A 24,402-nucleotide genomic window follows, 5' to 3' on the forward strand; every position below is an offset into this window, starting at 1 on the left:
TCTGTTGGTTTACTCCTCAAATGGCCGCAACGGTCGGAACTGCGCTGATCCAAAGCCAGGAGCTTCATCCAGGTCTCCCATGCAGGTGCAGGGGCCCGAGCACTCAGGCCATCCTCCATTGCTATCCGAGGCCACAGCAGAGAGCTGGAGTAGAAGAGGAGCGACCAGGACTAGAAATGGTGCCCACATGGGATGCTGACGCCGCAAGCAGAGGATTAACCTGCTGCACCACGGTGCCAGCCCCCTAAATATTTTAATGGAGGCACACTAAGAGTATTTTATGGTTACTAGGGGCTATGCATGCAGCATGTGTGTGAAGCATAAATGAATTTCATGTTTAGAATTAGGGCCCATCCCACAGTAGCTTATTCCATACATGCAAATATTCCAAAGTCTGAAAACACCAAAACAAAAGCATTCTTGGTGCCAAGCATTTTGGATACCAGTTACTCAGCCTGTCCTTCAAATATATGAATAATTCCAGAATTATATCTAAATCTGCACTGATTTTGCTCTCTAAAATACCTTTGTGAACTTGATAAAATCGTCTGCAGGTAGCCACATTATCAGGTTTATAAAAGGAAACAAGTCCAGATTGACTAGATGTGTACTGGAAGTTTCCTTTTCAGATTTCTAGAAGTTGAAATGTTTGTGGCACAAGGATCTATTTTAATCTCTTGTTCTTTGGTTTCAGCAGGAAAGGAAGGGTCAGAAACCCTGGGGCCTGAAGCTCAGGCCGATGGAGCAGGATGTACAGGTACTCTGCTGCCATTCTTTGATTCTGCACTCTTTGAAGGAGGGCTTTTGTAGCACTGGTTTTGCATTTGTGAGTCCTGAATTGGTCTGTTGCCTCCTCTTTTATCTTGGCCTCCTTAAATGTTCAAGGACTTAGGCATATGATATACTACATCAAAAATTATAAGTCAGTATTCTTTAAATCCAATATAAATGTGCAGACACAAAATATTTTCCATTCAATGAGGGTGATAATTATAATCTATAGATAATCCAAAAAACGAGATTTTGAGTAAGAACTTGAACTTCTACCAGTTTTTTTCTAACCTAAGCTACAAAAACGCAGCAAACCAGATGAGAACCGTGCACATTCAGGAGTTGTGTGGACATGGCCGAGCAGACAAGGAAAGCAGGATCTTCTCTTGGGATTTCTGTGATTGCAAAAGGCAGAAATGAAAGTTGAGTGGTGGTAAGCGAGAACACTGGCCTCTGGGTGACCGAAAGTCCCTGCTCCCTGAGAGGAGGCTCTACCCCTGGGAAGGATTCAGGTCAGCTTTAAGGACCACAGAGTGAGAGGAAAACTGAAAACCATTCTCACATGTGGTAATACTGGACACTTCTTTTTATGTCCCTTAAGTCAACTAGAACGGTTAGAATGTAAACTCCAAAAATGAGTTCCAAATTATTAAAACATTAGGATAATTGTGTTTTATATATTCAACCATGATCTAGATACTTCTGTCATATATATATATATATATATTAAAGATTCATTTATTTATTTGAAAGACAGAGTTACACAGAGAGAGAGACAGACAGAGACAAAGGTCTTCCATCCAATGGTTCACTCCCCAATTGGCCGCAACAGCCGGAGCTGTGCCAATTCGAAGCTAGGAGCCAGGAGCTTCCTCCAGGTCTCCAAGCGGGTGCAGGGGCCCAAGGACTTGGGCCATCTTCTACTGCTTTCCCAGGCCATAGCAGAGAGCTGGATCAGAAGAGGAGCAGCCAGGACTCTAACCATCGCCCATATACTCATTATGCCATTTTTTTACTGCTTTCCCAGGCCATACCAGAGAACTGGATTGGAAGTAGAGCAGGCAGGTCTCGAACTGGCTCCCATATGGGATGCCGACACTTCAGGCCAGGGCATTAACCCACTGCACCGCAACACTGACCCCCATATATATATTTTAAATATTTATTTATTATTTGAGAAGTAAAGAGAGAGGTCTTCTGTCTGCTGGTTTACTCCCTAAATAGCCACAATGGCAGGAGCTGGGCCTATCCGAGCCAGGAGCCAGAAACTTCTTCCAGATCTGCCATGTGGGTGTGGGGTCTCAAGCATTTGGGCCATCTTCCACTGCTTTCCAAGGCCATTACCAGAGAGCTGGATGGGAAGAAGAGCAGCCGGGTCATGAACCGGCACCCATATGGGATGCTGGTGCCACCGGCAGAGGCTTAACCTACTACGCCACAGCGCTGACCCCTTTGTCATATACTTTTTTTTTTTTTTTTTTTTTTTGGACAGGCAGAGTGGACAGTGAGAGAGAGAGAGACAGAAAGGTCTTCCTTTGCCGTTGGTTCACCCTCCAATGGCCGCCGCGGCTGGTGCACTGCGCTGATCTGATGGCAGGAGCCAGGTACTTATCCTGGTCTCCCATGGGGTGCAGGGCCCAAGCACTTAGGCCATCCTCCACTGCACTCCCTGGCCACAGCAGAGAGCTGGCCTGGAAGAGGGGCAACCGGGACAGAATCCGGCGCCCCGACCAGGACTAGAACCCGGTGTGCTGGTGCCGCAGGCGGAGGATTAGCCTAGTGAGCCGCGGCGCCGGCCCATATACTTTTAATTAAATTTTTTCTTCTCTGTGGCTTAACATCTGTATACTTTTTTAACCTTGCAGTACATTTTAGAAATTTTGCATAGAACCTAATAAAGTGTCTTTTCCTGTACCATGTACGATGAGTGTAGATCATGGGTAAGACATATAAAAATAGGTTTTCATCTGTGATATAAACATTAGCACTCCTATACTTGTCATTCCGTTCCATTAAACAGAGTAAATTAACCAAGTCACACTGGAGTACGTGATGATTTGCCTGCAGCCCAAGATTTCATATTCTGCTCTGAACTAGGTATTGTGTAACTTGCATGAATAATGTATTCAGATATGTTATTATCAAATATTTGCCATGCGAACCTGCAGATTGTATAAAATATTTAAACTGGGTATTTGTTATTAACAGAATGGTTATATTAATGAACACAAAAGTGTTTCTGTTGCTCTTTTCAGAATGTTATCAGAATTACAGAAGGCCATTTGCCCTTCTAGACAAAATACTCTCAAAAAAGACATTCACAGTTTTTTATTTCACAATTCGCTCTTCACTGTAAACAGAAATGAATTATTTCAGTTTGAAGTACTAAATAGTACATAATCCACCCCTGCCCTGCCGAAGAAAATGAAAAGAAATGATATCCAGAAACAGGGTAACCTTATATTAACCAAAGTTGCTGCCAACGTGTGAGGTCTCCCCCACCCACAGGAAGATGACCTGCTGTGTTATTTCCTGGAGCATGGGGAGTTAGGAGTAAGCAAATGTGTACTAAAGCTCCAATAACTGTCACTCTCAGGAAGATGGAAATTGAACTTTAAAGGCTTTTAAGCAGTTAACCTTTTTTTAAAAAAAGATTTATTTATTTACTTGAAAGTCAGAGTTACACAGAGAGAGAAGGAGAGGCAGAGAGAGAGAGAGAAATCTTCCATCCGCTGGTTCACTCCCCAATTGGCCACAATGGCCAGAACTGCACTGATCCGAAGCCAGGAGCTTCTTCTGGGTCTCCCACATGGGTGCAGGGGCCCAAGGACTTGGGCCATCTTCTGCTGCTTCCCCAGGCCACAGTGGAGAGCTGGATCGGAAGAGGAGCAGCCGGGACTCAAACCAGTACCCATATGGGATGCCGGCACTGCAGATAGTGGTTTTACCCACGACACCACAGCGCTGGCCCCAGCAGCTAAACTTTAAAATTATATTTTACCTTTGCTTTTGTTGCTTCCTTGAGTTGCAGGGACTAATAAGCTGATAAAAGCATTGTACAGTGGTCACCATCATTAGTTCTGGGCTAGGCTGAAGCCAGGAGCCTGGAACCCCATCCTGGTCCCCCACATGGATTGCAGGGGTCCACACTCTCACACTCTTGGGCATCTTCTGCTGCCTTTCCAGCCTCATTAGCAGGAAGCTGGATCAGAAGTGGAGCAGCCGAGACTTAAACTGGGATTTTGATATGGGATGTAGGCATTACAAGCAGTGACAGCCTGCTTCATCACAACCGGCCCTTCCACATATTTTCTAAAGTACACTCTTATACGAATATTTCTGGCTAAAAAAAAAAAATCTTTATGACAAATAGTTGCCATCTCTAATTATGATTATAGTGCTGTAATTTTACATTTGACCAGTGATTATAGTCTTAGGAATCTATCCTTTGTCAGTCAGCTCTGAGGTTTTTCATGTACAACAAAGCCAAATTATCATCATATGATTCAGTACACTTGCTCCTCTCTAATATAAACATTAAGTTTAGCAATTTTTTTAAAGATCTATTTACTTATTTGAAAGCCAGAGTTACATAGAGAAAAGGAGAAAGAGAGAAAGAGAGACAGACAGACAGAGAAAGAAAGAGTGATCTTCCATCTACTGGTTTACTCCCAGATGGATGCAATGGCTAGGGCCAGGCCAAAGCCAGGAGCTAGGAGCTTCCTCGGGGTCTCCTTGTGCAGGGGCCCAAGGACGTGGGCCATCCTCCACTGCTTTCCCAGGCCACGGCAGAGAGCTGGATCAGAAGTTCCTGTCCTGGAGCATGCAGACAGGAACTGGCGCCCCTATGGAATGACAGTGTCATAGATGGCAACGTTACGCACTACACCGGAACACCAGCCCCGGTTTATCAGTCTTAAGGAAATTATTTGCTTTATAATTGCTATGTTCACAAGATGCACTGTATAATACTGTATATTTTATGGATAAAACGGCAGAATTCCTGTTCTCAGCTTGAAATTGGGCTTGCTAATGCAGACTTGTGGAGAGTGGGGTTTAGTGGAAAGAGCCTGCAGTTGGTAGCAGACACTAGTAGCCAGTCGTGCGCTCTGATAGGTACTTGTTTCCTCTGTGGTCACGGGAAAGCTAACTTTCCTAACTCTGTTTCTTCTTTGAAAAAAGACTTCATTGCGATATTGTGATGTTCGTCTCGCAGGATTGCTGTAAGAAAATAGCTAACAATTACATAGCGTTAATAAGTGCTAAGTGCAGTTCCAATAAGCACATTACTATGTTAATTTAATCTTCACAACAACCCTCTGACCCCCCCCAAAGCTTTTAGTATGTGAACTGAGTATATGCTGCCTCACAAAACTCCTAGTTTCAGTTGTGAGTAATTGGGAATAATTTCTGGCACATTAAAAGCGTTGGCATTTTTAGTATCACTCTTGAATGTGGACTCTAAGGCAACTTAATACCTCCTATGAGTCATTTTTTAAGAAATATGAATGGGCCAGCGCCGCGGCTCACTAGGCTAATCCTCCGCCTAGCGGCGCTGGCACACCGGGTTCTAGTCCTGGTCGGGGCGCCGGATTCTGTCCCGGTTGCCCCTCTTCCAGGCCAGCCCTCTGCTGTGGCCAGGGAGTGCAGTGGAGGATGGCCCAGGTGCTTGGGCCCTGCACCCCATGGGAGACCAGGAAAAAGCACCTGACTCCTGGCTCCTGCCATCGGATCAGCGCGGTGCGCCGGCCGCAGCGCGCAGGCCAGGGCGGCCATTGGAGGGTGAACCAACGGCAAAAGGAAGACCTTTCTCTCTGTCTCTCTCTCTCACTGTCCACTCTGCCTGTCAAAAAAAAAAAAAAAAAAAAAAAAAAAAAAAAAAAAAAAGAAATATGAATGAGTTCTTGAAATCGTCAGAAATGTTACATCATAATGTTTACTCCTTGAACTCTTACTTTTATTCCATATACCCAGTAGAATTATATGCTAACAACATACGTTGCCTGGTTGAAGGCATTTTTGATCAACTGCATATTTTTTATAAGAAGATATGTATTTAAATTGAAATTAAAGTTTCTCTTTACTTTCCAGGGACCAAAAAAACCTTGAAGATTTAAAATAAACTAGATTTATTTCTCACTTATTAGTAGTTCACAGTTGGTCATAATATAAATATATTTATATTTTTAATAAATAATTACTAAAATGTTATGGAAATGAGATTAAAAGAGCTGAGACATTTTTCAGTTATTTCATATATCAATAGCTTAATGTCACTTACTTCTAGAAAGAAAATATTCAGCATTTAATAATTCTATTTCAGTTTTTGTTTAGCATTGAGATAACCTTATTGTAAAATAAAAGAGGAGGTTTTTTGTTCTGGCTGAGTTACTAGATTCTTTATGTAGCTTCAGAATTATATGCTATTAGTTAGGGTTATTGATCAATGAAGTATTTTAATGCCGAGGATTATGATTATCAATAAAAATATTTTAATGTCTTGCCAACTAACAATTCAGTTAAGTACTCCATCAATTTTGTTGAAAACAAAAATTATAAACACCTAGTTTACAAAGGATTTGTTTCTCAGTCATTAAAATCATTTGGTCCCACGTTTCCTTGAACATGTACAGAAGGACTTTACTTAGCAAGGACCAATGATACCTGTTTTGTGGTTTCTTTGCTTCCTCACAAAGAGGCATGTAGTATCTATAGCAGTTCAAAAATGGTTGGAAAAATTTAAATATGGCTAATTTCAGTGTCTCTTGCTAACACGTTGGTAATAAAAATCCTTTTGTTTTGCTAGATGCAATACCTTTTGATCAGTAGTTCATCCCATTTCTGGAAGATTTCTACCCAATAACATAATTAGCAAAGCCAGTTATTACTGTCACACCAATCAGCCGAATCAGTTCTGTCATTGAAAGGAAAAACAAAGTGTCATTTTCCCATTTGAAATAAATAACTGTTTATAAATTTTATAGAATTTCTTCAGTAAGAATGAGGGTACTTCAAAAAGTTTGTGAAAAATGAAATTAGAAGTTTATTTTTCATGCAAAAAATTTCTGAAATCCATGTATATAAGGATTCTTCAAAAATGCTTACTATGAACTGTGCATGAATTTCAAAAATTTTTGCATGAAAATAAAATTACCTTTAATTTTTCATAAACTTTTTGAAGTACCCTTCTATATAAGTTATATAGAATGAAAAATGTACAAGGTATAAGTAAAAGTATCTTATAAAATTGATGAAGTAATAGTAAAATCAAGATTAAGATGGCATAGGTCTAATTTTTATCACTTATTTAAAAAATTTTTGTCTCCAAATGAGTACCTTTAGAATGAATGCGTGTACAGGTAAGCTTCTAACTTACGGAAGGAGCAAAATTCATGCATAAAAATCAGACTAACTCTAAAAAAGTGTCTACTACTTGAAAATTTTATCTCGATGAGTAGACATAAGTTTTGTTACTAGGACATGGGAAAGCCTAACATAAGATGGAGATTGCTTAATTGAAATTAATATTTTATGTTATTGTTTGATGACGTTTTGACTATTTCCAAATCTACATGGAATCTGTAAGAAATCGCATAAAATCTAAATTTCATCCATGAGGTTTGCCCTGGTTTAATGGGACAGTTTGAACTTGTGTTGGAAAGACTCTCCGTTCTTCCCAGTGGCTTATTCGGCAGTGCTCAGGGTTCAGCTTGTGACAGAACAGGAAGGACGACTGGTGTCTGGGGAGGATCTTTGTTGTGCACTCATCAGCCCCCTGCAGAGCAGTGAGTCTTCTCCTGGTAGTGAGAGGGTGGCACAGGTGAGGCCATTAAAGGAAGACCATTCCTCTGTAGTTGATTTCCGCTTCCCATTCTAATTGCCCAGCCTTCGCCTACCAGAAGTCCCTATGACAGGAAGCTGGAAGACCTGGAGTGATCTTATGTAGCCTTGATCAGTTGTACAGATATCCACCCCGCCCAACGGAGGAGAGTATTGTACTGTCCTCCACTGGCCCCCAGAGATTTTTTACCCTCCAAGACAAGATACCGTGTTAATGTAATGGACAGATTGAAGAATGTGCCTTTCTCTGTTTTTTCCCCGTTGAAGAAAATGAGAGCAAGGGGCACTATGGAAAAGGAAGAGCGGAGAGAGCCTTCACACCCCTAAGAAAGAGCGAACATGGGAGCTGCAGACCTGGAAGCTGATTTCCTTAAAACTGACACAATCAGCTCCCCTCTTCAGAGTCTTCACTCACCCCTGCATCCAGTAACCCCAGTCTGGTGACTGCTGGCACGAACTGCATGATACAGTGCATGTGTGATTTCCGTATACAGCAGATGCTAAATAATTGATAACAGTATTAGGAAGGAGAGGAAAAAAGTATGGCTCACCATTAACACTGTGTCATGGATTCCCAGGTTTTAATCAGCAGCCACTCTGAGGAAGATAGTTACTACTACTGGGCAGGAGGCTCAGCGAGATTTTTTAATAACCATTGAACAAAAAGTTATCCATACATCACCGTTTTGATTTGGCACAGTTGAGCCTGCTGGGGAGTGCTGTTTTAACATTTAGAACTGGCCCTTCAGTGTGAAGTCTCTAAAGAAGTAAGCCCACTCAATCCTCACAGGTACCCCAGCATGGGAGAGACACACACAGCGATCTGCTTGGGGAACTGGGCTGCCTGCTCACAGCGAAACCCTGGGCTCCTTAATCTTTATAACCTCACCCTAGATCCCATGGTCAAATATTTCCTGAGGCAGAAATGGAGAGAGAATAGTCTTCTTTGTGGGTGACAACTAGAGGAGGGAAGAAGCAATTTTAGTTGACTTGATACCTTTCACTTAAATATTTCTTACTGTAGATAATTACTAAAGCTGTTATCTAGGAAGTCACAGAACTGGACTGTGTGGCATGGATTGAGGTTTAAACTTTAAATAGATACGGTAGGTAGCTGGGTGGGTGATCTTTGAGAACTGAAGTTTTCATTTTTCCTTGTTGCATCGTTAATTGAGAAGCAAAGAATCCAGTTAAATATATCACCTCTGTTTTTCTTCTTAAGAAAATTAAATGGCTATAAAGACTAAAAGATACCAGAAGATTCCATGCATTTTAATATTTAAATTTATAAAGCAAAATAACTTCTTAAAGATTACAACAGAATGAATAGAGTTCATTTTGAGTTTTCAGTAAGTATTTTCTACAAATTCAAGAACAATCATGTCTGTCAGGATAGTTTCTTGTTTTGAAAAGTTGTGTCACAACTTAGTAGTGAAATTGCTTTTTATAAAGTGTGCATTTCTTTCAGTAAAAGAAGACGATTGTGACTCGGATGCAGAAAATGAGCAAAACCATGATCCTAACGTTGAAGAGTTCCTGCAACAACAAGACACGGCCGTCATCTATCCCGAGGCGCCTGAAGAGGACCAGAGGCAGGGCACACCAGAAGCCAGTGGTCAGGATGAGAATGGTAAGTGGGACTTGATAGCAGTGGGTTTTCCCCCTCTTGGAAGGATGGTGGTTTCTGTTGCTCTACTGTTGGGAACATTCTTGAGAACTGAAGCTGTTCACATGTGACTGTTGGGAGTAACCTGTTTTATCAATGGGTCGTTGTCCAGGATGACAGGACAGCATTAAATCATCAGCTGCTCGTGTGTGTGGTGGCAGTGCCACTGCATGTGAAACGCTGAGAACAGTGCCTGTGCGTCAGCTTCTACTTCCTCACCCGCAGCAGGCAGTAGAGGTGAGAACTAGCCTGACCCTCACTGCCCTGCCGCACTGTGAGCCAGCAAAACATGGCTGTCTTGTTCAAGACACACTATGCACAGACGGGGATTTTTCTATGTTGGCTTTCGTCTGCTCTCATACAGTAGAGGAGTCAGCAGGTAAAGAGTGGAGGACATATAAAGAAAAACCAAACAAGCATGCTCAGGCCGTCCTGAAAAACATAGGTGGTCATTCCGCCCGTCCAGGCGTAGCAACAGCTGGCAGTGACGTGCAGATGTTCCTGTAAGACCTTTCATGCAGGATCTGCACCAGAGCTCCGAAGTCTCTTGAAACGTTTTAAGAGCTCTCGAAGTAATAAGGTCCTGCATTGGGTTTGACTTCTCCAGGGTTCCCAGCTGCGCAGACAGACTTAACTTGGTGTTCCCAGAATGCACTCTGAGTTCCCAGGAGGAAACTAGCAGTCGCCTCCCAGTCATGAACCGACTGTGGAAAAGCAGGATTTTCTGAAACTGAGTGAGTGACGGAGGACATACCAGTAGAGAGGCTGCTCCAGAACTGCCCTCCCCATGGCCAAGGGACACATCTCTGGAGAAGAGAGTGCTGCCCCTGGGGACACTACGTCTCAGCCGAATCACCAGAGCTCTGTGGGTCTCTGCGTGTTTGGAGGCTTCATGGTTACTGGCTTCAATGGGATTTGTTTCTGCTGTAGAAAACTTGTTACCATTTCACCCTGAAGAAGCAGTAGTTTTCTTTTTTTTGACAGGCAGAGTGGACAGCGAGAGAGAGAGAGAGAGAGAGACAGAGAGAAAGGTCTTCCTTTGCCGTTGGTTCACCCTCCAATGGCCACTGCGGCTGGCGCACCGCGCTGATCCGAAGGCAGGAGCCAGGTGCTTCTCCTGGTCTCCCATGGGGTGCAGGGCCCAAGCACTTGGGCCATCCTCCACTGCACTCCCTGGCCACAGCAGAGAGCTGGCCTGGAAGAGGGGCAACCGGGACAGAATCCGGCGCCCCGACCGGGACTAGAACCCGGTGTGCCAGCGCCGCAAGGCGGAGGATTAGCCTGTTGAGCCGCGGCGCTGGCCCGAAGCAGTAGTTTTCTAACAGAAACGAATGGGAAACAGAAAATTGAAAAGCAGACATGTATAATTTTTTGTGGCGAAAGCCTTTCTTTCAGCAAGGTTAGCCTTGTGAAGTTTGTCATAATCAGTAGTAAGGTCTCATTCAGCTTGGGGAGACAACTATTCTGAGTTCAGCTGAATTACACAGACTGTGTTAACTTAACTACTCACTACCTTCAGATATCTTGTTATTTAATTAAACACTAATACAGTGTTCCAGAGTAGATACTGTATCGTACCAGCAACGTCTGTATACATGTAAAAAGTGACTGTTTTCAGGAGATCTTACGTTCTCTAATTTTTAATAGATTAAACGTGCCCTCCTACACTCACTCCTCCTAAGTTGTGAACTGGAGATTTGACTTCAGCATGTTGAATAACCGCAGATTCTGAATCCATGCTGAACCAATGCAGGATATTTTTCAGAGGTTTTATATTAAGCAATACTATCAGTCTGAAATGTTATGCTAGCTACAAAGGAAGTTTATGATATAAAAAGCAAAGAATTCTGTTTTGAGAAAATAAGAACATCTGTGGTCATAGTTAGTTACTGATGACAATTTGAAAAATGGTCAGAAATAGACTGGTTTTGTTCTTAGTGATATTGAATTGCTACCTTCATTTTATTATACAAATTCTAAAAACAAGTGTTTTTTTAACCTAGGTGACAAAGTTTCATTGCTAAAAAGTGATTTTTTAAAACAATTCAATTTTCAGAAATAAAAACAAAACCTTGAATCTTTTAAACCTACTCATTCTATGCTGATTATACCAGATATTCAGATTTATTTTTCATTGTTTCATATTAGTGGCCTGAAACAATGAATCCATTTTTCATGTCAGAGAAAAATCAATAAATATTGATTTATGAAAATAGCTTTCTGTTCAAGCATCATGAGCAACCTGTGATTTGATAAAATTAATATTAATTATGAAGAATAATCATGAAGACGACAAATAAAATAGAACATAATGAGAACAGACAGCTGTATGACTTGTACAGTGGGAACAGCTTCATGCGTGAAAATCTTGTGACATTGTGGTTCAAAAAATGAAACACTCACAATGGCGGACCTTGCCTTTTGCCGTTACAACCACCTGAGATCAATACGATGGATTGGGCATTCTGGCAAGGAAAAGGTCCCAAATGTTGATTTCCCACTGGCCTGAACAAATAGGAGATCCCTACAGGACAAACAATAAACTTGATTTCCTCCCCAAAGAAGAGGGTCAAGTTAAAGTCATCCCTAACAGAAAACTCCTTGGTTCAAGTTTTTCCCATGCTGGTAACAAGAGAGAACATCATAAACTTTGGAGCTTCAGTTGGTTGATCTTTTATTCATACATTTGATACATATTTTAAAGATTTATTTATTTATTTGAAAGTTAGAGTTACAGACACAGGAAGAGAGACAGATCTTCCATCCACTGGGTCACTCCCCAGATAGCTGCAATGGCCAGGACTGGGACAGGCCAAAGCCAGGAACCAGGAGTTTCATACGGGTCTCTCACATGGGTGGCAGGGACCCAAGCACTTGAGCCCTCTTCTGCTGCTTTTCTCAGGCCATCAGCAGGGATCCAGATTGGAAGTGGAGCAGATGGGACATGAACTGGTGCCCATACGGGATGCCACAGGCAGGGGCTTTACCCAGGATACATATTTAAACACAGTTGACTAGATCTGTAGATGTCAGGTACAGTTTATTATTTGTAAGCTAGTCCTTGAGCAAGATATTCAATTTATAGAGATTTGAATTCCCATACAGTGAAATAATATATTTTGGAAGCATTTTATTGTTAAGAATTTGTCATGGTTGTCTTTTTCTGTAAGTATCTCAAAATGAAAGTAGAGGTGATATTAACAGTATCACTTTGGAACTTGTTCTGTGATAAATCAAATACGGAAAATATTCTTAGTTACACGGTAAAGCTTACTTTAGCAAATTTAACATAGTAAAATCAGTTGGCAAAATATTACATTTTAGGGTTATGAGGCTTCAGTGCTTGTATGTGTAAAAATAAAGTTAATTTGGTAGACTCTGATTTACCCATAATGAACCTATTTTTGGAAAGTTATTTGTCAGTGTGTTTCAGTAGAGGAACCACATACGTCAAAGGTCTTTGTGGGCCAAGTCCAAATGTGGCCCTGACCACTCTCCCTCCCTCGCTGCCTGCTATATGCATTCTTCTTGTTCTGAACTCAATTAAATGGCTACACCTAAATGCAAATGAATCTTTAAAACACAATCTGACTGTACCGCTTACTCTGTTTTTGACAGCAACCTTATAATGTCTTCTCCAAGTTCAAAAGAATGAACATTAAATAATGATACAACCATTAGTAACAGATTCTGTTGTAGAGTACATTTCCTCTTTAATATGTACACCTTTATGAATGTAACCTATAGTCTCATTTTACTTTCATTTTCTTTGTTCAGTTGACCCTACAAAAGAAGGGAAGGACTGTGGGTTAGTGAAAAAGACAGGAGTCTTCATCAGTTACTGGCTGTGTGACTTTGAAGTTATTTAACCTTTCTGAGAGTTGCATTCCCTTTTTCATAAAATAGACATACTGTTGTATTCTTCTGAGGATCAAATAAATTGGACGGCCAGATACCTGGCACTTAGCATGGGGACTCAGTGGTCACTTTAGTAGTGTTCTTGGATGTTTTAGGTTTAAAATAAGTCATCTTTCTTTCACAGGAACACCAGATGCATTTTCCCAGTTGCTCACGTGCCCATATTGCGACAGGGGCTATAAGCGCTTTACCTCTCTGAAAGAACACATTAAATATCGCCATGAAAAGAACGAGGACAACTTCAGTTGCTCCCTGTGCAGTTACACCTTTGCCTACAGAACCCAACTGGAGCGTCACATGACGTCACACAAGTCAGGACGAGATCAAGTAAGTGCGCGTCACTGACTTTCCCAACTGTGAGAACTCAGCGCTCAGCGAAGGCCGAGGGTACGCTAGAAGGATGTACTAGACACTGTCGTTCATGTAGCGTTATCAAAATAAAAGGGGTTCTTTATTTGAATTGTATGGTCACTTCTCAGTTAAAAACCACATAGGAACATTATTTGTTTAGAGTAACTAAGGTTTTGTTTTCCTTTTTCAGACATGGTATTGATGTAACTATTTGGCTTATGCCATAACAAGTATTTCTCCAAGGTTAGAAGATTTCAAATTGCCTCCTACTAAAATACTCAGTATAGGAAAAATAAACAGTGATTACTATAAACCCCATGGCTTAATACGAACCAAATTAAGGAGAAAATCAAATAATGAATTTTAATTTTGTTTGAACCAGTGACTCACCAGTCTCAGTAAAAGCTGCTGGGATTTTTTTTCCCTATACTCAGGGATGTTACATCCTGTTTTGATTTTTTTATTCTGTACACTCAGTTGTCATATGGTTTATTCTACTTCTGTGTCACCATGCCCAAGTTTATGGAAGTTCAACCAAGAGCATTTTATGACTCTAAGTTACATTTAAACTATTAGCTCTGTACTTAGATTAAAGCCAAAGAAGCCTTAACCCTTGTCCTTTGTTTTTGTTTTTTTTTTCTGCAAAATCTTGACTGTGTTAACTGTCAATAATCAAATTAATATCAATTTAACTCTAATTTTTATAAAAAATAAAATACATATTCAGTTTCATAGGATATGTTCAGGAATATTTTGGAGTTAGGGCACATGGCCAGTTTCTTATATCAAAGGATTATTCATGTTTGCGTACCTGGACTTGTGAGAACTCTGCCATATGGTAGAAATCTGATAGAAATCACAGGTTCCCCTAGAGAACTTTGCTAAGATGATAACTACCCCTTCCAAAAAAAAAAATGCAACAAAAGGAATGAGCAGTCAACCTTTCTCAGAACTTTGGCAATAGCCCTCACAAAATAACAAGATAGTGGGGGAGAAGGTGGCAATTAGGAAGACTAGGACCAAGATTCCCTCCGATAGGCTGATGGTTAAGGCCCTGAAGAAGCACTGGGAATGAGAGAGTCCCAAGAGAAGGAGGAAGTGGACACTGGGAAGAAGCTGCCCAAGACACACATCACCTGCTGATCTAGGGCCCTGATGATGAGTCTCAGGAGGCACAGCCCAGCAGGGTCCACTTTGTAACCTTCCGAGGCCTGACGTGGCCACCCTGCAGCTGCTGCCGCCACATGCTGTCTGTGCAGAGGCCCCCTGTGAAAGGAAGGAGAGAGTGGCAGAAGCAGAGGATGCCATTGTAAAAACAGCCTCTATAGTGAACTTGAAAGCCACTTTTGCGAATGCAAATGTAGGTTTTACATGTGGACTGTGGAGGCCCGTCAGGAAGGAGCCGTGGTAAGGGCAGGGGCCAGTCATGTGAGGCAGTGGAACGGGGCAGTCCCAGAGAGCACTTAGGTTGCGAGGCAGCAGACTTAGGGGAGAAGGGCTTTCTGACCTGTGGAAATCATACTGCAACTAACAGGTGAGGATGTCCATGCTTACTAACTCATTCAGTCAACAAAGACTTCAGTTCCTATCGTGCGTCAAGCCCTGTTCTAGGCGCTAAAGGCACAGTGGTGAGAAAGGCAAACTCCAGGACAGTAGCAAGCATGCATTAGTAATTTATTTTTCTGTAAAGATTTTATTTATCCGAGAGGTAGAGTTTCAGAGAGAGGGAGACAGAGAGAGGTCTGTCATCCACTCGTTCACTCCCCAAATGGCCACAACGGCCAGAGCCGGGCTGATCCAAAGCCAGGAACCAGGAGCCAGGAGCTTCTTCCAGGTCTCCCACGTGGCTGCAGGGGCCCAAGCGCTTGGGCATCTTCCATGGCTTTCCCAGGCCTTAAGCAAGGAGCTGGATCAGAAGTGGAGCAGCTGGGACTCTAACCGGTGCCCATGTGATACTGGTGTTGCAGGTGGAGGCTTAGCCCACCACACCACAGCCAGCGCCGGCTCCCCCCCTTTTTTTGTTTTTGAAATATTTTAGTAATTTAGATAAGATAGAAGTAAAAGAAAAGTAGCTAGTATGAAGACAAAGCAGGGTAAAAAGATTTTTAACATGATGAAAGCTGCAGGGTAGGAAAACCCTGTGAGAGTGGGGAACCTGAAGCTGGTGCTGGGGTACCATGAAGGAACCAGCACAGAGTCCTGGGAGACCGTTCCAGTCAGGGGACGGACTGACACATGGGAAAGCCTGGAGGCAGAAACCTGTCTGGCACGTCCAGGGAGCCGCAAGGGGCCAGTGTGAATAAAGGGGACAGATAGGTGAGGCCAGAGGGGGTCAGGGGCCAAAAGATACAGGCCCTTGTCCAGGCCAAGGTGAAGATCTGGTTTTATCCTAAAGTGTGGCAGGAAAACCTGTGAAGGAGATTGGCCATGTTGTGTGTACTTTTGCAAGGGAACACTGATTTGTGCAGCAAGAATGGAAGCAGGAGGAAGTGAAGTTCAGAGGCCACTGCTGGAATCCTGGCCAGAGGTGACACTGTGTCTACTCAGATGGCTTGCTGGGCTGGCGTGGGCTGGGGTGGTGGCAGAAAGAGAAGAATCAGGATAATTCCAGAGCTCAAGGCCAAGCAGTAACTAAGTAACTGGGGGTGCTTTTCACAGAGAGGAGGTGCTAGTGAGAAAGCTGGTTTGCAGGAGGGAAATTAAGAGTCTGGTCTCAAGCACGGTGGGCTTCAGATGCCTGTCACCTTTCACTGACAGCATCAAACAAGCAGTGGCTCTGGGAGACTGGAGCGGAGGGGAGAGGTTTGAGATAGAAATTAGGGAATTGTCACTGTATCTGAGAGTACTTCAGAATGTTCTGGAAAAATGCTGTCAAAAGACCCTTTTATTTTGGCGCAAAACAATTTTGAAATCAATGCTTAGTTCTGTCATAATGCACATTTTCTGTGAACTTGTTGGAGACCCCTTATACTTGGTATTTCCAGCATGAGTTTGGATGAAAAGGACCTGATACTTCATAAATATTCACTCTCTCTCCTGTACAAAAGGCAACGGAACGGAGAATACAGCTAGGGTGAGCAGGAAGCTGGTAGCACTGGAGTGAGGCCTTTGAAAGACAGGTAGGGGCTTCACAGTAGAACGAAAGGGAAATACAGCCAAAGAGTGAGGCGAAGTGTGGAACAGGACACCAGGCCGGCTGGGGCTGTGCGTGTGAAACACCGCGACTCTGTAGATGGCTGAGGCGTGAACTTCGCACACAGCTGAGCAAGGAGAACGTGGGAAACTCAGAAGCCATAGTCCTGGAACCTGTAGACTCAGAATCCTTAGTCAGGGGAAATAAGGATCCTTCAGAAGTTTTTTTAAGCAGGAATTGCTAGAAATATGAGGGCATTTCAAAGAGTTCATAACAAATGAAACTAACAGGTAAAAAACAAAGCATAAACTTCTTCTCACTTAAGCTCCATCAGGTCCAGGGCACCTTTGTAAGTGGTAACAGCAGCCTGTTAGTTCACTCCTGAAGACCCAGGGTCCTGGGCATTTAGCTAAGTCAATACGGTCTTTTTTGTGTCAATAACTGAAGAAAAACGGATACCCTTGAAAGATACTTTCAAGGTCAGGGAATGCAAAGAAGTCAGGAGGAGCCGAGCAGTGGTTGTAAAGTGGATGCCTACCGATTTCCCAGTGAGGCTCGCAGCATTGTCCGTGCTACAGTTTCTGTTCTGCTACAGTTTTGACTCAGTTTCTCAACACACTCTCCTAATGAGCCAGTGTTCTTTGGCCTTCCAGAAAGCCAACAAGTCGAATGCCCGGAGCATCCCCTCGGACTGTTGCTGCGGCTTTTCCCTGACTGGCCCACTGTGCTTTGGACCACTTTCCCTTCCTGGTGGCGGTTTCTTTCACTGATTGTGTTTTATCTTCAGAATCACACTGGGAGAGGCATGTCTCTTCTGTTCTAATTCTTAGAAGTGCTTCAGGATCCCGACCCCAGATGTGTAAGGGTCCCATTGACAGCTCTGCCCTTGTATGCACCTGCCGCTTGGGCACTAACCAAGCAGAAAGTTAGTTCCACTTTAATTCTCCAGGCAGTCGTGTGCACGCGGAACCAGTGTGGGTGAGCGCCTCAGTTAGGGCATGAGCAGGGTTAATCTCTTCCTCCAATCAGTGTCGATGGTCTGCCCCTGCAGACCTCAGGGTAACCTTCGTCTTGTCCCTTCTCAAAACAGATTATCAGCTTGTGCGCTGCCACTTGCTCTGAGCCATTGTCCCCACAGACTTTTCATGAAACATCAGTGGTTTCACCAGCCTTCCATCCACACTTCGCCATAAATTTGTGGTTGTTCTTGCTTTGACTTCAGCAAAATGCATGTGGTTCAAATGGGCTCTTTTCAAATTGGTGTCTTATCCTTAGTGCCTCAAACTAGATCCTGCTTGGACAGGCTTTGACAAGTTAGTATTACTTTATTTTGGTGCAAAAAAATGTGGAAATCCATGCATAGTTTTTTCATATTACACATTTTCCTTTAGCTTTGTGAAGACCCTTCATGTAATTCAAGCCATTCATTCATGAGATTAATGTAAGTGTGCAACAATATGTTTAAAACACATAAAAATGTAAATTTAGTAATCCAGAAAGATGAGCCATTATGATAATCCAATTTGACAGAAAAGATAGAAGTATTTTTAAAAATCATCCTACTGAACTACATGTTAGAAATATCAAACATAAAGGAGATAGTTACAATACTGGGAAAAGCCTGGCCTTCTAATGACCTTGTTTTTTGTTTTTGTTTTGTGTTTTTTTTTTTTTTTTTGAGTAACTGTGCTTTTAACAGATGACTGAATATTTTTATTCTGTTTCTTTATCTGTAAATCAAAGTGTAAACAAGATTAATCTATTAATCTCTAGTCCCTATAAAGCACGTATTATGTTTTTTGTTAAGTATCATATAGTAGATCTTTTTTAAAGAAGTTCATGGAAAATGCATGTTATGGAAAAACTATATGTGAGTTTTAATTTTTTGCACCAAAGTAAGTTTATCTTTTAATTCCATTTTTCATCAAGTTTTGAAATAAATTGTGACTTTCTCTATATCAAAATTCTTTTTTTTATTAAGTCATAACTTTTTTGAAAGATGGAAAGAGAGACAGAGAGAGAGCTCCTGTCCACTGATTGACTCCCCAAATGCCCACAATAGCCAAGGGTAAGTCAAGGCCAAAGCCAGGAGCTGGGATCTCAGTCCAGGTCTCCCACATGGGTGACAGGGACCCAAGTGCTTGAGCCTTCGCACTGCCTCCCAGAGTCTGCGTTAGCAGGACACTGAAGCCAGCGCTGGGAACTGAACCAGGAACTCTGATGTGAGACATGGGCATCTAACTGCTCTCTCAGTCCCCACTTCCTCCACGTCGGAATTACTGCTGATGTTTTGTGACTGCTGGAACTTGAAACCTTTTAGAAACACAATCATCATACTCATCCAAAACATGACTTTTAACAGACTGGATGTTCTTTATGTCTGAAGTTCTTTTTTTTTAACTTCTATTTAATGAATATAAATTTCCAAAGTACAGCTTATGGATTACAATGGCTCCCCCCCACACAACTTCCCTCCCACACGCAACCCTCCCCTTTCCTGCTCCCTCACCCCTTCCATTCACATCAAGATTCATTTTCAATTCTCTTTATATACAGAAGATCAGTTTAGCATACATTAAGTAAAGATTTCAACAGTTTGCACCCCCATAGAAACACAGAGTGAAAAATACTGTTTGAGTACTAGTTGTAGCATTAAATCACAATGTACAGCACATTAAGGACAGAGATCCTACATGAGGAGTAAGTGCACAGTGACTCCTGTTGTTGACTTAACAAATTGACACTCTTGTTTATGGCATCAGTAATCACCCTAGGCTCTTGTCATGAGCTGCCAAGGCTATGGAAGCCTTTTGAGTTCACCGACTGATCATATTTAGACAAGGTCGTAGTCAAAGTGGAAGTTCTCTCCTCCCTTCAGAGAAAGGTACCTCCTTCTTTGATGACCTGTTCTTTTCACTGGGATCTCACTCATGGAGATCTTTCATTTAGAGTTTTGTGGTTTTTGTTGTTGTTGTTGTTGTTTGTTTTTGTTTTTGTTTTTTTTGCCAGAGTGTCTTGGCTTTCCATGCCTGAAATACTCTCATGGGCTTTTCAGCCAGATCCGCATGCCTTAAGGGCTGATTCTGAGGCCAGAGTGCTGTTTAGGACATCTGCCATTCTATGGGTCTGCTGTGTATCTCGTTTCCCATGTTGGATTGTTCTCTCCCTTTTTTATTCTATCAGCTAGTATTTGCAGACACCAGTCTTGTTTATGTGATCCCTTTGGCTCTTAGTCCTATCATTATGATCAATTGTGAACAGAAATTGATCACTGGGACTAGTGAGATGGCATTGGTACATGCCACCTTGATGGGATTGAATTGGAATCCTCTGGTATGTTTCTAACTCTACCGTTTGGGGCAAGTCAGCTTGAGCATGTCCCGAATTACACATCTCTTCCCTCTCTTATTCCCACTCTTATATTTAACAGCGATCACTTTTCAGTTAAGTTTCAACATCTAAGAATAACTGTGTATTGATTACAGTATTCAACCAAAAGTATTAAGTAGAACAAACAAAAAAAAATACTAAGAGGGATAACGTATTAAGTTGTTCATCAACAGTCAGAGCAAGGGCTGATCAAGTCACCGTTTCTCATAGTGTTCATTTCACTTTAACAGGTTTCCTTTTTGGTGCTCAGTTAGTTGTCACCGATCAAGGAGAACATATGGTATTTGTCCCTTTGGGACTGGCTTATTTCACTAAAACAGTATGCTGAGTGAAGTGCTTTTAATTCACAACTAAAATACCAATTCTTTCTTACAGAGACATGTGACACAGTCTGGGGGTAATCGTAAATTCAAGTGCACTGAATGTGGAAAAGCTTTCAAATACAAACACCACCTAAAAGAGCACTTAAGGATTCACAGCGGTAAATACTTGTTGTCTTTCTACGCCCTGAACATCATAGCATGTGTGGTAATAAATAATAATGTGATTTCTGCGTATGACCAAGAACTCCTTGCCTTTCTTGTAGGATAAAGTCTGATATGGGGGAACCTTCTGTTCGTAATGATATTTTATTAGACTCCTAACCTTTGACCAAAATATATCAAATGAACATAATATGACATACTGCAGACTTCCTAACCAGAAGAGAACACCACGTTTTAACAAGTGCAACCTAAAAACATGTTAGCTTTCTGGGGAATGTTCGTTTCATTGCATCTTTTGCACAACTAATAAGGGCAGAGAGCTACAGTTTGTAAAAGGCTATTACTTAAGAGTGTGTGCCATCATGCTCACCTTTCCATTCTCTGTCATTTCCTAAAGCATCGCTTATGAAATAGATACTGTTATTTGATGAAAAGTATTGTCTATTTTACAAACACAGGACACAAAAAGAGCTACTCATACATTTGCATTTCTTTAGTCTACATGAACAAAAGCTCATCAAAAAACACTTAGTAGCATCTCACATTACACTATGAAATGTGTTCATGTCCTGATTAATTTTGATATGTTATTTTAGATTTAAATAATTTTAATGAAAGAGAACCATTAGCTAACGAATGGGAAATTAGGAGTATTTGCACATTGCTTATTTTGTGAAAATTATTGTATTGACATTTACATTTTATAAACATCTTCCTACAAAAAAGTACAATTGGGTGCCTTTGCGAGGGGTGTGGGTGATTTCTGTTATATTTTGGAACTGCATTTCTAAACGTTTTACCATAATACTGAACCAAACCCAATGATAAATATGCTAATGTTGCCACTTGGAAATGCTTAAACCAAGATTGTTACACAAATATTTATTTTCACAGGTTGATTGTTTCTGAAAAGTAGAGGTTATCTTTTGCAGCCTGCTATAGCATCCTGCTTCTTAGCTCCTGTGCTAGTGAACAAATTTGATCAGTAACAAAGTATTTTTAATAACCTCCCTTCTACTAGGAACAATTTGAATTGTTGGTAGAGACACAGCTAAGTCGAGAGAGTTTTAAAGATGTTGAAATTGGGGTAGAGGAAGGAAAACAAACCCAAGAACAAGACTGGTGTTAACAAAGTGAATGTCATATTCATCTTCTTGTGTTGAATTTGTATAGGAGGATTTATCAAGTGATACAGAGAAATCTAGAACTTGCCAGAGGTTAGAATACGAGTCTAGAAACAAGCTGAAACTTACTGAAGTCTTGCATTGATATGCAAAAACCAGTCTCAGTCAAGTAGGAGGCCTGGATGAACAAGAGCTTGCTGTGAGCTGACTGGGCCCGCTGCTGCTGCTTTAGAAAGCTCCAGCACATTCTGGCCAGCACACAGCAGCCCCCGCCCCCGCCCCCGCCCCTGCCCCATCCCCGTCCTCGTCCTCTGCAGGGTACTCATGGTGCATGGAGAGCTGTCTTGTGCTTCAGAGTATTTACTACAAAGCTTCTGTACCTCTAACACAGTGTTCCAACTTAAAACTACATACAAATGTTAAGAAAGGAAGGCTGGCATAAAGTAATGGTGGAAAAAAAAGAATGTCATGAAATCCCATACATCATACATGTGCTGGAACTGGACCACAGCTTAGGCTCTGAGGCTTAGGAAATAACAAAGCTGGCGTCAGTAAGCAAGGCCCAAACTGTCTGAAAGCAAAAAGAGTCAATTGCAGGAAAAGGACTGCTCCTGACACCACTAAGCCCATAGAAAAGAGTGTTCCTTGGAGCACCACAAAGAAAAGAGAGCAAAATAGAATTTATGTCATACTCAGAAATATCCGTAAACTAATACAGTAGAGAATTTGAGAAGGACACATTCCTCCACAGAGGGCAGTAATGTTTCTCCTTAGGACAATTTAGAAAAAGCATTTTTCCAGGGTGGCTGCTTGGATTCAGTCCAATATACAGGCTGTGATGCTCTAGTTTATTCCACGGGAGGATTCTTGAGCAGGGCTACTGAAAGTGTCAACCCTGGACTGGAACCAGTCTCAAAACCATGTGTTTCTGGTTGTTGAAAATATAAATACATGAGTTAAGGTGATCATTGAGAAATAAATATACCAAGACATTGCTCTGATATATATATATATATATTTCATTATATTTTACAAATACTGGTCAACAGAGGATTGGAGATTTAAAATAACAAACAACTCAAAAACAACTGGTTCTTAACCCGGATAGTTTGATCAGCGCTGTTTAACAGTGGATGAACTACGTATTCATCAGAAAACCTCTGTGACTTTTTTTTCTTGATGAGATTTTCAATAATACTGAGAATCAGGATCCAGAATTCTACTTCCAAGGTTACCTGGACTGTGACTTTTGTGATGAACCCTGTGCAGAATCATGTGGTAGTCATTCGAACTCTGCACAGAAGAGTTGAGCTTTGATGAAGAGGTCACCGTAGCCTACCCTCAGATGAGCCCGTAGCAAATGGGCTGTGATCCTTCCCAGAAAGTGACCTGGAGTTCATTCCATTGTGTTTCGGAGGTTCGCCTGGAAAAACTTTATATCATATGCAACCAAATGCCCACCTCAGCCATTAAAAGACATCTTAGTATTCACAGTTTATCCAACTTTGAGTAGTGAGCTTTCCTGTTGTAACCGCCAATTGTAAACCCGAACCTAGTAGATAAACTAGATGGTAGACTTGAGCTACTGACCTTAAAGCCATGAAGTTACACCTAGGGGTTTTCTAATAGAATGAGTTTGGCTTTAGAATTATTGTTTTGTAGCCTTTCTTTCTGGCAATGATAAAATGTCAAGGTAATTCCCAGTAATAGTGATCATCATAATTAATATTTTTGAAATGAAATTTGAGAGGCAGAGAGACAGGGTACTCATCTACTGGCTGGCTCATGCCCCAGATGCCTGCCAGTGCTTGGGCTGGGCCCAGAGCAGGAAACAGGAGCTGGAAATTCAAGAGAAGTTCCCCACATGGATGGCAGGAACCCAGCTATTTCAGCCATCATCACTGCTTGAATGGGATCCAGAGGTGGAAATCCAGCCTGGGCACTCTGATGTGGGACACAGAGTGTTAACAACTAGGCCAAACTCCCACCCTGATAGCCAGCACTTACGGAATACTTGACCACGTACAGCCATGTGCTAGTTCCTCATATGCATTAACTTACATAGTCCTGAGGCCGGCACTCTGGCACAGTGGATTAATCCTCTACCTGCACAGCCGGCATCCCATAAGGGCACTGGTTCTAGTCCCGGTTGCTCCTCTTCCACTCCAGCTCTCTGCTGTGGCCTGGGAAAGCAGTGGAAGATGGCCCAACTCCTTGGGCCTTTGCACCTGTGTGGGAAACCAGATGAAGCTCCTGGCTCCTGGCTTCAGATTGGTGCAACTCTGGCCATTACGGCCATTTGGGGAGTGAACCAGCGGAAGGAAGACCTTTCTGTCTCTCCCTCTCACTGTCCATAACTCTCTCTCTCAAATAAATAAATAAAATCTTAAAAAAAAAAAAAAAAAAAAACACCTTACATAGTCCTCAGAATAACCCCATGAAGTGGATGCTGTTACTTCTTACTTTCTATAAATGGGAAAATAAAGGCTTAGGGAGCTTAATTACCAAGGTCTCTCAGATGATACATATGGCAAAGCTGGGCCTCTGGTGTAGGCATCTTGACTACAAAGCCATTGTATTAATCACTGTTCCACTCGTCTCCCTGTTTGTAAAGATAAAATAGTCTGAATTACAGATGTCTGTCTTCCTACTGTCTCTGGCAGGAATATTAGCATGCAGCTCACCCTTAAAATGTTAGTAACTAATTAAGAATATGAAAATAGA

General features: G+C 41.9%; 1 protein-coding gene across 21 annotated transcripts in view; it reads left to right on the forward strand.

Annotated features, from left to right (window-relative positions):
- The window catches only part of ZEB1 (zinc finger E-box binding homeobox 1), a 184,588-nt gene that overhangs the window by 148,917 nt on the left and 11,269 nt on the right, over positions 1 to 24,402 (forward strand). For 14 of the 21 annotated variants that reach the window (XM_070056086.1, XM_051821680.2, XM_070056083.1 and 11 more), the window contains 3 exons: positions 9,080 to 9,241; positions 13,320 to 13,522; positions 20,445 to 20,550. In XM_070056086.1, the coding sequence (XP_069912187.1) occupies positions 13,493 to 13,522; positions 20,445 to 20,550 (136 nt within the window). In that variant the 5' untranslated portion in view covers positions 9,080 to 9,241; positions 13,320 to 13,492. Of the gene's footprint in view, positions 1 to 694; positions 758 to 9,079; positions 9,242 to 13,319; positions 13,523 to 20,444; positions 20,551 to 24,402 lie in introns of all 21 variants that reach the window. The other 7 variants (XM_070056087.1, XM_051821677.2, XM_070056073.1 and 4 more) reach the window with 2 other exon arrangements.

The sequence above is a fragment of the Oryctolagus cuniculus genome, chromosome 13 (assembly GCF_964237555.1).
Source record: "Oryctolagus cuniculus chromosome 13, mOryCun1.1, whole genome shotgun sequence".
NCBI lineage: Eukaryota > Metazoa > Chordata > Mammalia > Lagomorpha > Leporidae > Oryctolagus > Oryctolagus cuniculus.